Source organism: Mus caroli, unplaced genomic scaffold, assembly GCF_978045245.1.
Source record: "Mus caroli unplaced genomic scaffold, Mus_caroli_1 scaffold_10, whole genome shotgun sequence".
Lineage (NCBI taxonomy): Eukaryota > Metazoa > Chordata > Mammalia > Rodentia > Muridae > Mus > Mus caroli.
Window position 1 is genome coordinate 103,039,967 of NW_028227265.1, and position 15,447 is coordinate 103,055,413.

The window sequence follows — 15,447 nt, forward strand, 5'->3', positions numbered from 1 at the left end:
TTGCCCATTCCAGCTTTTATAAGGAAACAAACAGTGGCTAGAAGCCCGCTAAGGACAACGAAGTAGGTGAAGTTCACAGACAGAGGAGCTATTGTCCAGGTACAGTTTATCGAGGTCCAGCTGACGACAGCCCAGGTCAGTAAGCTCGGCTATCTCACTTTCACGAGATACACAGCCCCACAGATCGTGTATGAAACACCGCCCTTTTCAGAGCACTTCATTCCTCCTCAGTACCCACACTGAGTCCTCCACACCTATTTTTAGTTATATAAAAATTATTAAACTTAGGCTTCCTTACAAACATTCTAACCATATATTGAAAAGTGATTAAAAACCTATATGGAATATAAATTGCTTCTGCAACATTTAGTGAGTGAGAAGCATTCTGTCAAGGTGGCTGGGCCTTGGGAAAGTCCTACAAAAACTGAATTTTACAAACAGTTAACGCATTTTGATAGAAGTTCTACTTAAAAATAGCAGCCATGAATTCACTGCCTACAAAACTGCAGGCTTATCACATTTTATATGTTTAGAATTCAAATGCTTTAAATCAGATTTTATAGTATTACAAAAAACAAGGTCATAAAGACAGATGGGCTAGGTATCTATCCCATGCTAAAAAGACATCTGAGTTCCATGATTTTACTGCTGTGACAGATACCAATAGCTACTGAATTTATGCTATGACATGGGGACATTTATGTTTTGTTAAAGAAGTGACATTAAAGGGGCAGGGAAGGAGCAGCTGCAGCAGGACTCTATTGTGGCTCTTTGTGAAGGAGGGATGAGCTCTCAAAATGCTAGTTACAGAGCCTCTCGGGCTAGGAGGGTGCTGGATGGCGGGATACCCTCCCTCCTGCACCGACTCCACTGAAGTAGTGTTTTCTGAGGTGCATGTGCGAGAGAGGATGCTGGGCATAGCATGTTGCTCTCAACAAGTGATTAGCAGCAACAAATGGGAAGAAGATGAGTTGGTCTTGGGGGAAAAAACCCACTTTTGCAAGAGCTTTTGAGCACATTAAAATGTCCTTTTCAGGAACATTTTGTAGTTTGTACACAGTGTGGCCAGGGTCAGTGGCCTGAGAAATCTCCGTCTGAGGAGTCTGGACCGAGAAGGGAACATCTGAAGTAAGCACAATGAACTCTGCCTCTTTTTGGGCCGGCTGAATGCTTCCCAAATACCTGACAAGTCTGGTGCCACTTAGGAGCAAACTGGCCCGACTTACAAAACCAAAACTGAGGTGGGAATTGATGCCAGAAAATATCATTTATAGTAGTCACCTAAGAGAGAACAGTAGGTGCTTTGTGTGTGTGGGGAGGATGAGGTAGGGGACCAGCTAACAAGGCCAAGTCTTAAGCTAGAGCCAGTCATGGTTGCACAGGGTACTGCCATGTCTGCCGATTAACTGCAGAGCTGCCCTCCACAGAGGCATTCTGTGTGCACTCACAGGCCATGGTGGAGTCCCGCCCCCAGCGCAATTTCAGGATAAGAAATCCCTTTCTTTCATATCTGTTCTTCCCATTCTCAGTTTCCTAGGGTGACTCACTGGAGCCGACTCTCAAGTGGCTGCCTGCTCTCTTCATCAGTGTGTCAGACAAACCCCCAGCACAGGCCACAGGCACTACTACTTGGGTGTCATCTGGCTGGGCCCTTCTCCACAGTGTTAAGAGCTCTTCAATGAAGAATCTCCATAATGATAAAGATGTTTGGTCTCAAAAGTATACGCATAATTAGCCACACAGCACTACAGTGCTAACGGGTGGGTATAAGGAGCTACGTCATCAGCTAACAGTGCTTGTTTGTTCCCATCTTAACGCTGAGTGCAACTAATGAATAGATTATTCAAGAAGAAATGAAATCACAGATCAGGTCAAAGTATGGAAAAGGAGTGTGTGGTGTGACCAAGCCCTGCTGCGGTGAGATGTAGCCAACAAACACTAGGGCAGAGTACAGTGTGTAGAAAACCTTGCAAAACCTAGCACCAAGTTCTTCCTAAAAAGGGCTCAAGACAGCTTAACTCTCGAGTAATCCACTCAGTCAAAAAGCCCAGCAGGCCAACGCTCTCTGCAGCTCATGTTCCGCAGCAGACGGCCTTGTGTCATGAGCCTCACACGCAGACACTGCCTACACTAGAGGCAAGGGAGAGAACTGTGGAGTACATTTTTCCCTGAAGGAATTCAAGCACGAGGAGGCAGCACACACTCCCTCTTCATACTGACAGTAGCCCCACTTAAACCAGCTTCAAAGTGACAATGTTGGTGTCTGCAGGTCAGAGGTCAAATCTACGGTGTATACACCTTCTCAGAAGTCATACAACTTACTTACCTGAATGAAAAATAAACCCAAAAAACAACTCTCCATCTGCTCTCCCTTCCCAGAAGGGGGTAAGTTTGTGCCCATTCTTCCTTTTTAACCACAGTAAGAAGAGTCAAGGAAGGTAGTGTGGAAAGGAGGAGCGCTCTGTCTCATCTTAAAGAACACAGCTCTCTCTAAGCTGCCCGAGCAGAGCTTGCAGACAGCGTTTCCTCAGTTCTCCTTTGTGGGTGCCTCGAGGGGCTCATCTTCTAGGCCAAAGCCCAGCTTGTCGTCGCTCAGCCCCTCAAACTGCTTGCCCAGCCCCCCTGCCGAATCCATAAACATGTTGGGGATGTCTTTGCCGAAGTAAATCTTGCTGTTGGAAGCAATGGCCTTGTACTTCATCAGCTGCAGGTATTCTGGAGTCAGCTTGAGCTGTGATGGAAAAGTGAAGAGAGCTTAGGGAGAGGACACCAGAGAGGAATTTCATCTGGGGAGGGCATCTGTCAAGCAGACATGCGTTTGCACTTCTCATGGCCTCCCTGCTACCCAGAAACCATTTTTTTTTTCTGAGAGAAAATAATCTAAGGTCTATGACAGAGTAGCAACAGTTTCCAGAGTTTTCCTGTTCAACACAAAACGAAGCTTCTCTCCAGGCTTCCCACACAAGAGAAGCCCGTCGAACCCAGCAGAGGGTCCGCAGTTCTGTTGTAAGGGCTCTGGGGAGCGAGCGGCAAAGGCAAGCACCTCCTCAGGATGGTGGGTCAGGCAGCCTTTACCTTATTTGCTTCTGCGATCTTAAGCGCTGTGTAGCACTCAGCATCAGCCTTCGCCTTCTCCCGGGCCAGGAACGCAGCATCTAAGGGGTGAAGGGTGCAGGGAACTGGATCAAGTACAAAACCATGGGAGGTACAGTCTGGGGGCTGGCAATTATAGCTCAGTGGTATAGACAGCACTTGTCCAGCACACATAAAGTCCAGGTTCCATTCCTGGCACTGCAGAAAACAAAAACCCAACAAAGACACTTTCTGGTCTCCATGGCCTTGGAGAGATTGGTGTGTGTGTGTGTGTGTGTGTATTTTGTGTTTGAAATGGTCTCACCTTATAGCTAGGCTAGCATTGGACTATGCAGACTTCCTGTTAGTACAGAGAAACCAATTCTCTAAAAGAAAGTAACATGAGATCTTCCCAACATCGCAGCAAGAGCTTTGGTTTACTGCAGAAGGACACCTCCATCTGGCTTCATCATACATGATGTACACTATGCATATCATATGGTGTCACCCTGACCCTGCCTTTCCAGTGCTGGGATTACAAACATGCACTGCCATGCCTGTCACGGGTCTACCTAAGATCAATACCACAGATGACCCTTTCCAACTCCATCTCCCCAAAGTTTCTAACAGTGATGAGGTTGGCTAACTCTAGATTCGTGCATGCTGGTCCAGAGGAGCGCTGTCTGGTTCAGACCTGCTTCAGCACTTCATGTAGCAGCAATCCTCCAGCTCAGTGGTGATGCCCAGCTCAGCTTTGAGCCCCGTGGCCCGGGGATGCGCCAGCTGCACTCCAGGCACATTCACAAGGAAATATTCAGGGGCAATAATTAATTGGGGATGCTGGTTTATGGTTGTTTTTGTTTACTTTTCACCATTTTAAAAAATTAAAACCTTTTCATTATTACAGTGTTTATTTACTGAGAGGGGTGGAGCACGGACAGCATGGCACATGTGTGGAGGTAAGAGGACAACTTAGGGAACTCAGGTCTCTTCTCTGCCATGATCAGGCTTGGCAGTGAGTGCTTCCGCTGCTGGTGTTTTTAAGACAGCTTTTCTATGTTACCCAGTAATCCCAGTAAGTAAAATGATCCATCTTATAAAAGTTTATTTTTGAGTATGTGTATCTGTGTGTGATTATGTGCTTATAAGTGCAGATGTCTACAGAACCAAGAGGGTCAAATCCTTCTGGAGTGGGATTTATAGGTGGTTGTGACCTGCACAATGTGTGTACTGGTACTGGATGCTAAACTCAGGTCCTCTGGAAGAGCAATAAAACTCTCTTAGCAGCTGTGCCTCTCTCAGCCCCATGACAACCATTTATAGGAAATGAAAGCACTGCTTTACCAAGAGATCCCTGATGAGAGCCCACGATCTGTGACATCCTAATCAGCTGCTCGGTAGGTCCCTGCAAAGCCTGCAGGCTCCACAGTGAGTGTATAATTACACAGAACACTGTGGCCTGAAGCTTCCTTGAGGATCCCTTTGTCCTGGAAATCACTGACAGAACACTACATGAAGCAAGGTGAGGGCAGTGGGGAAGTGAGGGCCCGGGAGGGGACTGTAGTGAGCGATGGCTGGAAGCGAGTGACCAACACTTCTCAGCTCCAGAGCTGCACATGCTGAAAAGGGTCGTCACCAAGGCTAATCTAATGTCTGTGTGGGCCTGGATAGCAAATAAGATTAAAGTATGCAACCAACTGCCTCCTATCCCCTAACAGGATCTTGCTATGGATGACAGTGTATATCAACATGCCTGGCTCTAGAGAGAGCAAAGGCAGGAAGAGCTGCTGCTTGGGTCCAATGTCAGAGTGCTCAGAGACACTTGTCAGACTGAGCTCAGCTCAACAGGGGCTGTGAGATCTCTTTGCTTCTCTTCCTTTTCTTGTCTCTTTTCTTTTCTGAGCCAGGCTCCTGCTCTGTAGCTCAGAATGTCCTATGACCCACCACCCTGTTCTGCCTTTACCCTAGGTGCTGAGACTATAGGACTATGCTACCACACCTGGACTGACACCCTTGCTTCCAGCACTGTTTAGTTAGTTACTTACAAACATTTATGTATGTGTATGTATGTATGGGCGCATGTGCAAGCATGCCCGGGGGAGTGCTCGGGCTCAGATGGCAGCTCTCAGGAGTTGGCTCTCTCTTCCCACCCTTAGGCTTGTTGGTATAAATTCAGGGCCTCGGGTTTGACAGCAAGCACTTCCACCCACTGGATGACTTTATCAGCCCTTCATTTCTCTTCTCACTCTCAAGAAAATGCCCCATGCACAATCTACACAAGCAACACTTGCTGAGCCGGTATTCCTGCCTCCTGTCAACGCTGGCTCCAAGTTCTGACCCTAAGTCTAAGTGGAGGAGAACTAGTGTTTCAGAGACATCACGACACCTGAAACAGAGACTAAAGAGCTCAGGAAATAACTCAGCACCCACGCTCCATCAGGAACAACATCATGAGTGCTTACCTTCAATTTCTGAGATCTTCTTCTCTGTCTCCTTCTCCATCACCTTTTGCCCATAGGTGATTTCTGCAACCTGTGCCACTTTTTCTGCCTCTAAGAGAATAAAGCGGAGAAATGATTTACTGCTGATATGTCAAAAGCTTGGCTAGGGAGGTGACATGGCTCAGTGGGTAAAGGTGCCTGCTGATGCAAGTTCCACCCCAGGCCCCAAATGGTGGAAGGAGAACTGGCTCCCACAGGTGGTCAGGCTGTCTGCTAGCTTCCACATAGCACCATGGCATGCATGTGCCCACACTTACACAAATAATGTCAAAACAAAAGACCTTGATTGACTGTACCTGTCCCCTGATCTGAGCGCCCTAATACCTGACTGGGTTTGCTCAGATAGAGCCAAGTCCACAGCGGGCAGCTGCCATGGGCACACCTGAGCAAAGACAATTGTCCCCGTGAGCACAGGAGCACAGCGTCAGCATCAAACAGTAACTGAGGGAGCTGACCCAGGAGAAAGCATGTTTAGGGGAAGTCAGCCTTTTAAAGTCACCCTGACATTTCACTTTAGGAAATAGCTCGGGTTGATCGGAGCTCCAGTACTTTCTCTTATTTGCCACATGGCCTTGGACACATGTACAGATCTCAGTGAAACAAACAAGGACCTCAAGATGCTGAGTGGGTACAAGTGCTTGCCGGGCAGTCTGCGACGTCAGTACACAGTGGGAGGAGCATCCTGGAAGCTCTCTGACCCCCACAATTGTGCCATGGCATATCAGCTCCTACATACAGGCATAGCTCCCAACTCCCACCTCACCCCACAGAATAATAAATAAAATAATATTTAAGAAATCAAATGAACAAGAAATCCAAGCAAATTACTGCACTTTCCTCTGGAGGTGATATGACAATTGAATTGTTTCACATATCAAGTTCTCAGTGAATGGCAGTCATTCCTATTAAGAAAAAGCCCTTTCACTTCAGAGACTCAACACTCACTCACTATCTGTGCCCATGATCTGATAATTTCCACTTAGCTCCTGGGGATATGAACACCACCCCAGCACACCAGAAGCATTTGAGGGAATTAACCATGCTTTAGCCTTCCTTACATCATCCTACCATCCCCAACCCTTATTCCCTGAAAGGGGATTAGAGAACCAACACAGACCAATGAGGGCCTTCTTCCTCTCTGTTTCTGCCTCCTTTTCCACCACCTTCTGCTTCTGGGCTGCAATGAGAAGCTTCGTCTTCTCGCTTTCCCTGGAAACAGAAACAAACAAGTTTAATAAAGCAGACCTGCCAGTAACCTTCCTTGTCTGTCCCTGTATCTCCACTGCTAGGACTCTCTCACCGTTTAAAAGCACCACTGCTCTCCAGGGCTCCTCTGCAGCCCTGAGTGCTGACATGCCCCCAAGCTTACAGTACAGCAGACTAACATGCTAAGGGAAGGGGGAATCAGAGCTTGTGGCTCTGGGCTGGGGTCAGCTTAGGCCAGGGCATACTCACATCAGCTCATAGTTTCTGCGGATTGCCTCAGGTATATTGGGCTTTGTCACTCGTACAGCCTGGAGAAGGGCACAAATAACAACTGATGGGAAGGAAGATGACAGTGGTCAGGGACATCAGCTCTGACGGGCTCTGGATGTCGGTGTGCTAACAGAACATCCCTCGAGAAGGCACATTGTCAAATACAGGCACTCCCCGCTCAGGCAATGCTTACTTGGATAACCAGCCCAGGGGCCATGGAAGTCAGGTCCTGCTGCAAAGCCAACTTGAGGTTTTCATCAATTTGATCTGGAATCCAAAAGACACAAATGGAGCTGTTTAACTGTCTAGGTGGGGAGAGAAGAGTGTGGAGAAAGCACCAGCAAACCCACTGTAGTCTTTCCAACACAGTGTATATACCTAAGCCAGAAACCTAAGGTGAGACCTTAGAACATTCTTCCATGGAAGTGAAATACAGAAGTAATCCGTTACTCTGGCCTCAACGTAAATCCCCTTCATTGTTTAAAGCATCAACCATACCTCTCAGGGTGCCTAAGCTTAAGAAACAAAAAACAATTATAAGCATTCCTTGACTAGCTTTTGTCACCTGCCATAACTGACCTCCTCTGAACAGCAACACTAAAGCTGCCTCTCTGGGCTGTGCCTCCTTTCCTGCCTTCTACCACTGAGATCTCACGGAGGTGCTGGAAAAAGTCAACAGAAGCAGGCTGGGATATCTGAGTAGAATCACACGACTATTGTCAGCTGCCTTATACTTTAAGCCAGCTGTGCCCCAGCCGTAGCTTGTGAGAACAGCGAGTCTCCTTCCTTTTATGGATTTCAAACTGAGGACAATGGAAGCTAGCTAGCAACCAAAACATGAGCCTTTGGTTTGGGGGTGGGGCAGGGAGTGGCACAGCGGCAGAGCACTTGCTGGACATGCAGAACTCTAGCCCTGGATGAGTCTATCTAGCAAAACACACACACACACACACACACACACACACACACACACACACAGAGAGAGAGAGAGAGAGAGAGAGAGAGAGAGAGAGAGAGAGAGAGAGAGAGAGCGAGCTGCTTAATACTATGTTTTTATTGTTACAGTGTTAAAAGTATTCTCAAGGGCCCTATGGTAGGCCAGGGTTTGTTATGTGTCTACATGTGAATATGTTCTCACAAGCCTCTTAGTATTGAGGGAGAGAAAGCATAAAACTATTTGATATGGGTTTAAGAGTACAAGAAGAAATAGATACCATGCTTGTTTATTTTTGTCAACATAACACACACCAGACACAACTGGGAAAAGGGAACGTCCACTGAAGATCTGCTTCTGCCAGATTAACCCGACGGGCATGTGATAGAGGCATCTGCTTGATTACGACAGACGTGGGAGGATGCTATGAAAATGCACGCACAGTTAAGTGTGAAAGGCCAGCAGTAGGCAGTACTCTCCACGTCTCTACTTCAGTTTCTGCCTCCAGGTTCCTGCTCTGACTTCCCTAACGATAGACCTTGATGCGGAAGTATAAAAACCTACACTTCTTTCTTTACCTCTAGAATTAAGCAGGGACCTACCATTCTCACACACACAATGTTTCCCTGCACTCAGTGGGAGGACCACTCAAGTGACGGGGAGGAGGGGTCTGGTTGCAGCTTTGGCATCTACTTGCAACAAGTCATTTTCTTGCTCTTGGCCCCATGAGGGTTTGTGCCTTGTCTTGGTGTGCCAAGCTTAGCTGATGTCCCTGGGAGGCCTACTCTTCTCTCTGGGGAGACGGGATCTAGGGGAGAGGGGAAGAAGGGATGGGGACTGGGAGGCGTGGAGGAAGTGGAAGCTATGGATGGAATGTATTGTATGAGAGAAGAAAATTTTAAAAAGAATACATTAGGCTACATGCCTTGTAAGATTCCTCTCACTGCGTTCTCATTATAGAATATTCGGGGTAGTGAGGACACTTCTGTTCCAGTCTGCTGTTCAGGCCAGCAGTGGCTGCTCTAGCCACTCTTACTGCAATGCCTATGCCCGACTACTCCAAGGAGCTTCCAATGTTCTTAACTTTTCTTTCTTTTTTTTTTTTTTTTGGTGGGTGTGGGTATTTATTTAGAAAAAGTCTTACTTTGTAGCCCACGCTGGCATTGAACTTGTTTTCTTACTGCCTCAGCCTCCTGAATGCTAGGGTTACAGGTATAGACAACTCTGCTGGCTGTTCTTGATATTATCTGGAACCCTCTTTGTGACTGGCTGCTGTGTAGTCCCCATTCTGTGGTGTGGTGGCTCAGAAGCAGACAGAGAGAGGGTTGCTGGAGCCTGCCTGGCCTCAGGGAGAAGGGTGGAGTGGCACCATGTTCTTACCAAACAGCTCGATATAGACTTCCTGAAGTGTATGAACGCTGCAGAACTGGTTAAGCTCATGATGGATCTTGTTGAAGATGAGGGCCTTGTCATAGTCTGCAGTATAGTTCTTCACTATATCATACACTGTGGGGAAGGAGAGGGCTCAGCATAAGAAAAGCCAAGACTTCAAACTTCTCAACAGGATCTCAGCACCTGTACTTCTCAGTTCTTGTGGGGTTCAGACAAACGGTGTGTGCACGAGTGTATGAACAAGCTACAAGTCATACCTGCATTTGGGACCAGGAAGTTCACCACTTCAATTCTGTCAAAGTAGATCATCACACCACCACTATTGGAGAGAGAAATGGTAATGACGTTACCAGAGAGCTCTGGAATCTGGTGAAATCTCCTAAGGAGATGACTTGAGACACATGAGTGAACAGGAGGAGGATAATGTTTGTGCAATGTGAGGCAGCTCACACCTCTCAGCAGGAGGTGTGCAGAGCTTCTGACCTGCACAAGGAAGCAGTGAGACCTCTGCAGTGTCAGGAAAGAACGGGCAGTTCCTATCTTCTGAGTCACTAGTGTCTTCTGACAGAGCAAATGACCAGGTGTGCAGTTTGCCTCTCATTCCGGCTTCACTTCGGTCGGCACTGCCTGTCCCTCACAGCATCTCTCACTGCGGCCTCCCGCCTCTCCTCGCTTACTTGCTGGGTTCACCAGCCTTATTCTGGGTTCCTTACCTGGTTCCACATGGTACGTTCTTCACTTCATCAGTTTGGAGAGTGGTCTGGAGACAGAGGAAACATCAATTAATGTAAAACGGGCAGTGACAAAGAGGCCCACCTACTATTTGGAAGGCCCAAAGCCTTTGTCTTCGTAACTGATGGCTCGATTGGATTGAGCTTTGCTCTTGCTGCTAAACATGACTGTCCCATCTAGCATAGTGTACAGGCTGTAACTTGAAACTAATCATAGGTGCCTACTCTTGTGTGACACAAGAGAACAAGAAGAACATATGGACGGGTAGGATCATTTAAAAAAAAAAAAAAAAGACAGTTTGGAGCCTGCATGGTGTATTTTCCTAGTGCTGAAGCAGCAGACTCCTTTCCAACCTGTTTCAGAATATAGTATCTGCTCAGCATCACTGTGAGACTCAGGTAAGAAAAAACTACCCAAAGCACTGTGAAGGCCACACAGCAAGGCAGAGGAAAGATGGGTGTTCTGCTGGGTTAATTTAATTTTCTCTCTTTCAATCTTTTGTGGTAGGAATTGAGTTCAGGGCCTGGTGTAAGCTAGCCTCTATCTCTGTGTGACACCCCCAGTCCCTTGCTGAGTTGGCTTTAAAAGTTATTCTCGGGAGGCAGAGGCAGGCGGATTTCTGAGTTTGAGGCCAGCCTGGGCTACAGAGTGAGTTCCAGGACAGCCACGACTACACAGAGAAACCCTGTCTCAAAAAACCGAAAAAAAAAAAAATTATTCTTGAAGTCTGAGTTTTCTTAGTTGGATATACTTTTTAAAATATATAATTTATTTTTATTTACACTGCTGTTTTGTCTGCATGAGTAAGAGATTAAGATCAGCTGGAACAGGAGTTACAGACATTTTTGAGTTGTGAGCTGCCTTGTGGGTACTGGGAATTGAACCAGGCTCCTCTGGAAGAGTAGCCAGTATTCTCTTTTTTTTTTTTTAAGGCATTTTTTTTATTAGATATTTTCTTCATTTACATTTCAAATGCTAACCCCAAAGCCCCCTATACCCTCCCCCAGCCCTGCTCCCCAACCCACCCACTCCCACTTCTTGGCCCTGGCATTCCCCTGTACTGAGGCATATAAAGTTTGCAATACCAAGGGCCTCTCCTCCCATTGATGGCCGACTAGGCCATCCTCTGCTACATATGCAGCTAGAGACACGAGCTCTGGGGGTACTGGTTAGTTCATATTGCTGTTCCTCCCCTTTAGCAGTAGCCAGTATTCTTAACCGCTCAGCTATCGCTCTGGCCCTGTCTTGGTTGGATATACTTTTAGAGATGCTTAGTCTACCTCAGTCGGGAGGAGGTCAGCTACAGTTTACCTTACTCTGATTTTACATGGCATTGGCCCTTACCCAACCAAACCTTCCTCCCCATGAAATTATATTTATAGTTTTGAATTTCAAACAAGGACAAGCAAAATTCCATGTTTTATTTCCAGCTGTCATGGTAACCTATGATTTAATATGCACACATACTTGACTTTTCTTCTAAACATTCATTAAAAAAAATTCTTCTTTAGCTCTTCCCCAAAAGTGAGGAAATAATCTCCACCTGGGGCTGATAGGCCAAAGCCAGTCAATGGCTTCATTCAGCTATTTCAGTGATCAAGTGATATTACAGAAGAGCCTCTGACTGTGTGTATGTGTGTGTGTGTGTGTGTGTGAGAGAGAGAGAGAGAGAGAGAGAGAGAGAGAGAGAGAGAATCCTTAAGTCTGTCAATGAAAAGGTGTTCATCTAATCTCTAAATATCTTCAAATTGTGTATTAGTCAACAACCCAAATTTGAAATGATCCAGCCATCCCACACGAGCCACGTATACCTGTACAGACTTATAGGATGTGATGAACGGGAGCATGAGATGGAAACCCGGGCCACTGGTGGAGGTCAGCAGGGCACCACCTCTATAGAGGAGGAGAGAGCAGATTCAGTATCCCAAGAGAGGGTTCTTAGAGCAGTGCTTCAACCCATGGGTCCCAATCCCTTTGGGGTCAAACAACTCTTTCACAAGGGTCACTTAAGACACAGACATTTACATTACAGTTCACAACAGTAGCAAGATTACAGATATAAAGAGCAATGAGCATAACTGTGTGGATGGGGTCACCACACCATGGGTGCCTCCATTAAAGGGTCACAGCATTAGGAAGGTTGTGAACCTTAGATCAAGACTTAAGGGCACCCATCTCTGTATTCCTATAGAAACTGAATGGAGAGTGACACGGCTACTCCTTCTCCCTTTCTTCTATCTCAACATTCTAGGAAGCCTGATGGAAAACGTCAGACCATTAGTCAGACCTTTTCCACCAGAGAAGTAAGGATGGAGCCTAAGGAAACCAAAGGCAGCAGAGTCCCTGGCTACACCTGGGTCCAGAGAGAAGTCTGCCAGGGCGGCTGTGCCTGTGGTCATCACCAGAGCGTTCCACCCAGTTTCAACGAGCAGCATTACTGTTGGAGTCCAGTGACATAGACAATTAAAAGAATATTCTTGGGGGCAGTGCTCAGGTTGAACCAGGGCATCACACATTCTAGTATTTACCATTATGAGCTACACTTTGCTCACTCCTTACATAACTTTAGACTCCATGATAGAAGAGGCAAGTGGAATTTAATTAAGGGAGAAAGATCTGCTTTCTCTCACCAAGTTCCAGAATCCTCTGGGGACTGGCATACGATATCTCACCGTTTCTGAGACAGATCTTGCTACATAGCCCTGGTTTGCCTAGCACCTGCTATGTAGCCCAGGCTGACCTAAAACTCATAGTAATCTTCTTGCCTTAGCCCTAACCCAAGTGGTGGAATTATTGGTGTTGAGCCACTATACTTGGTTCAAAAATAATTTTAAAGTCATTTCAATACATATAAAATATAATATATATTTGACATATAGTCCTAATCAAGTTGTACATGACTGACAAAATTCAAAGCTTTGGGGGACATGAAAGCAGAATGGTGGGGATAAATTACCAAAGACAGGAAACTCAATAAAAGTTTCCATTTCTTTTTTTAATGTATGTTCTTAAACGCCGGGTCTTGAGTATGTTAGTCAGAAGCTTTTCCACAGAGCTACAGCTCTCATTTAATGATCATTTAGAGCTTGCTACGGGCAGTCCACAAGTAAGTATTACAGGGCTCATCTACGAGGAGGGGTCAAGATGAACATATTGACACACCCATTTAATCCTAACACCTCAGAAGCAGAGGCAGGAAGATCCGAGTTCAAGTCAGTTTGGTCTACGTAGAGCATTCCAGGCAAGCCAGAGCTACATAGCGAGAGCCTGTCTCAGAGGGGGTGGGGTGGTGTCATATAGGCTTACAGCAAGGGCTGGGGGTATATTTAGTGGTAGGGCAATTACCCAGCATGCATTAGTCTGTGACTCTGATCCTCAGCACCACAAACCAAACAATTAGTCATGCAAATCCCCCTTCTAAAACCTACAATGAAAACCTTGGTCACAAAAGCCACTGGAAAGAAAGTAATTCGAGATCATTTAGGAGTCATTCCCCGAAAGCTGCCTTGATACAAATCATCCTTCGAGCCTTTACATTTTTTGAAACATTCACTTTAAAACAGTCTCTCAAGTTAGCAGAGTACACTTCTCAAGTTGCCATCAAGCACTGGGACTGTGCCAACTTTTGGAGAAGCAGCCTTGCAGGGTGGAGACAAGATTCTTCAGGGGATGCAAGAGAAAACTATGTCAAGAGATGATCTTGGAAGAGCAATGGTTCCTTCAGATTTTGCTTTTAAACCCACAAATCCATATCAGCAGCACCTTAAAATACTAAAGACAGTTTTAAGTTTATAGACTTAAATAAAGACACGCGTGCACCTCATAAGCGATGAGGGAGGCACCAGTCTCTGCCTTACCTGTAATATACTCCAATATGTCCCTCTTCTATCTTGTGCACAGCTGAGAAGAGAGATGCGCAAAAGAAACTGGAAGCCACGGCCACAACAGCTCCCAACTGAGCCATCAGTGAACCTGTATCCTAGAGAGAAGATATGGGACAATGTGTAGCCTGATGTACAGGAGAGCCACCAAGCTGAAGCTCACGTAAAGTGATTCTGGGGCAGCCTGCTGTAATACACACACACTACTAGCCAGATCTACAACTCACTGTGTCCTTGTTCTCAGCCAACATTCCGTTCCTTAACTGTGGAAGTATAATTCCCATTGAAGCAAGGGGGCATTAGCTCCAGAAACAGCTATACCTAAGAGAGATTCGGTGCCAATTGGGCAGGGTTCAAAACACAGCCTTCTCTCCCTTTCACGTTAACGTGTTGTCAACAGAGCCACTTATACTTGTAAGGAACAGAGGCAGCTGCAGGGTGCTGGCCCAAATTACAGAGGATGTCAAATGACAGGCAGCTGTGGCTATGTATTTCTGGTCAGAGCCTCCTACTTCTAATTGCCTGCCATTTCGAAGGAAACCACCAGTCATTCCCTTGAGACCCTGTGGGGGGGGGGGGGAAGCGTGAGAGCGCCAGCAACTGAGTTCCGACGTAGGATTCTCTCTCTGGCCTGTCCTCCACCTTCTCTGTTGTTCCTTTGACTTAAACGGGACAGATCTCTAAGTAAAACTGAAACACATTCTCCCATATCCTTTGCCCCCGCAAGCCCCATGGTTATAGGAAACTGGAAATGTCTCAGGCTGGAAACTCTGGACGACTCCGAGGCGAGGATGGGGTAGGGTGGGGTGGGATGTCCCCAAATGTCCAGGGACCCAGATGCCACAGAGTTACATGTAGAAACTCATTTCCTGAACCCTGAAGGAGCTGGAAAAAACTACAGTGACGGACCGGCACACCGGGCACGGAGTCCACCTCTCAGGTCTGACTTATTTACTTATTTATTTTTTTACCGTAGCGGCCTTCAGCTACCGAGCAGCAGGAGTGTCCTCTCTGCAAATGTCCTCACTACCACCCCAAAGCCACCTCTTGCCCTTTCCCCGCCCTCCTCCGCGAGGCAGACACGGCCGGGAGCTTCCGCTCGGACCCGTGGGCAGGGGACTGGACTCCCGGGTGGGCGAGCTGAGGGGGCTCAGGACGTCAGCTCCAGCCGCCCCCACCCCCCGAGCCTCAGCGATGCCGAGCGTGCACGGAGGGGCGGCGGCCGCGTACCAGGCTGTCCCTCCAGGCGCTCCGTACACGGCTGAACCCCCGTGCAACCGTAGAAACCGCCACACCCCTCAGCACGCTACTTCCTTCCGGGCCAGTCGCTTCGATGACGCCATCAGTGCGCGCGCGCAAAAAATAAATAAAATAAATAAAAAGAAGACCCCGCCCCCACCACACCCCTGGGCTCGTCCGGCCGCTCCGCCCCCTCGCGCTGCGAGCCGCAGTGTTCGGC

General features: G+C 47.2%; 1 protein-coding gene across 6 annotated transcripts in view; it reads right to left on the minus strand.

Moving 5' to 3' along the window:
- The window catches only part of Erlin2 (ER lipid raft associated 2), a 35,815-nt gene continuing 20,368 nt past the window's right edge, over positions 1–15,447 (minus strand). For 2 of the 6 annotated variants that reach the window (XM_029480444.2, XM_085844048.1), the window contains 11 exons: positions 13,965–14,086; positions 11,919–12,000; positions 10,089–10,135; positions 9,633–9,694; positions 9,364–9,489; positions 7,243–7,316; positions 7,029–7,087; positions 6,691–6,782; positions 5,535–5,624; positions 3,076–3,155; positions 1–2,731 (listed from right to left, as the gene is read on the minus strand). In XM_029480444.2, the coding sequence (XP_029336304.1) occupies positions 2,528–2,731; positions 3,076–3,155; positions 5,535–5,624; positions 6,691–6,782; positions 7,029–7,087; positions 7,243–7,316; positions 9,364–9,489; positions 9,633–9,694; positions 10,089–10,135; positions 11,919–12,000; positions 13,965–14,071 (1,023 nt within the window). In that variant the 5' untranslated portion in view covers positions 14,072–14,086 and the 3' untranslated portion in view covers positions 1–2,527. Of the gene's footprint in view, positions 2,732–3,075; positions 3,156–5,534; positions 5,625–6,690; positions 6,783–7,028; positions 7,088–7,242; positions 7,317–9,363; positions 9,490–9,632; positions 9,695–10,088; positions 10,136–11,918; positions 12,001–13,964; positions 14,087–14,215; positions 14,310–14,959; positions 15,317–15,447 lie in introns of those variants that run through there. The other 4 variants (XM_085844047.1, XM_029480443.2, XM_021170909.3 and 1 more) reach the window with 4 other exon arrangements.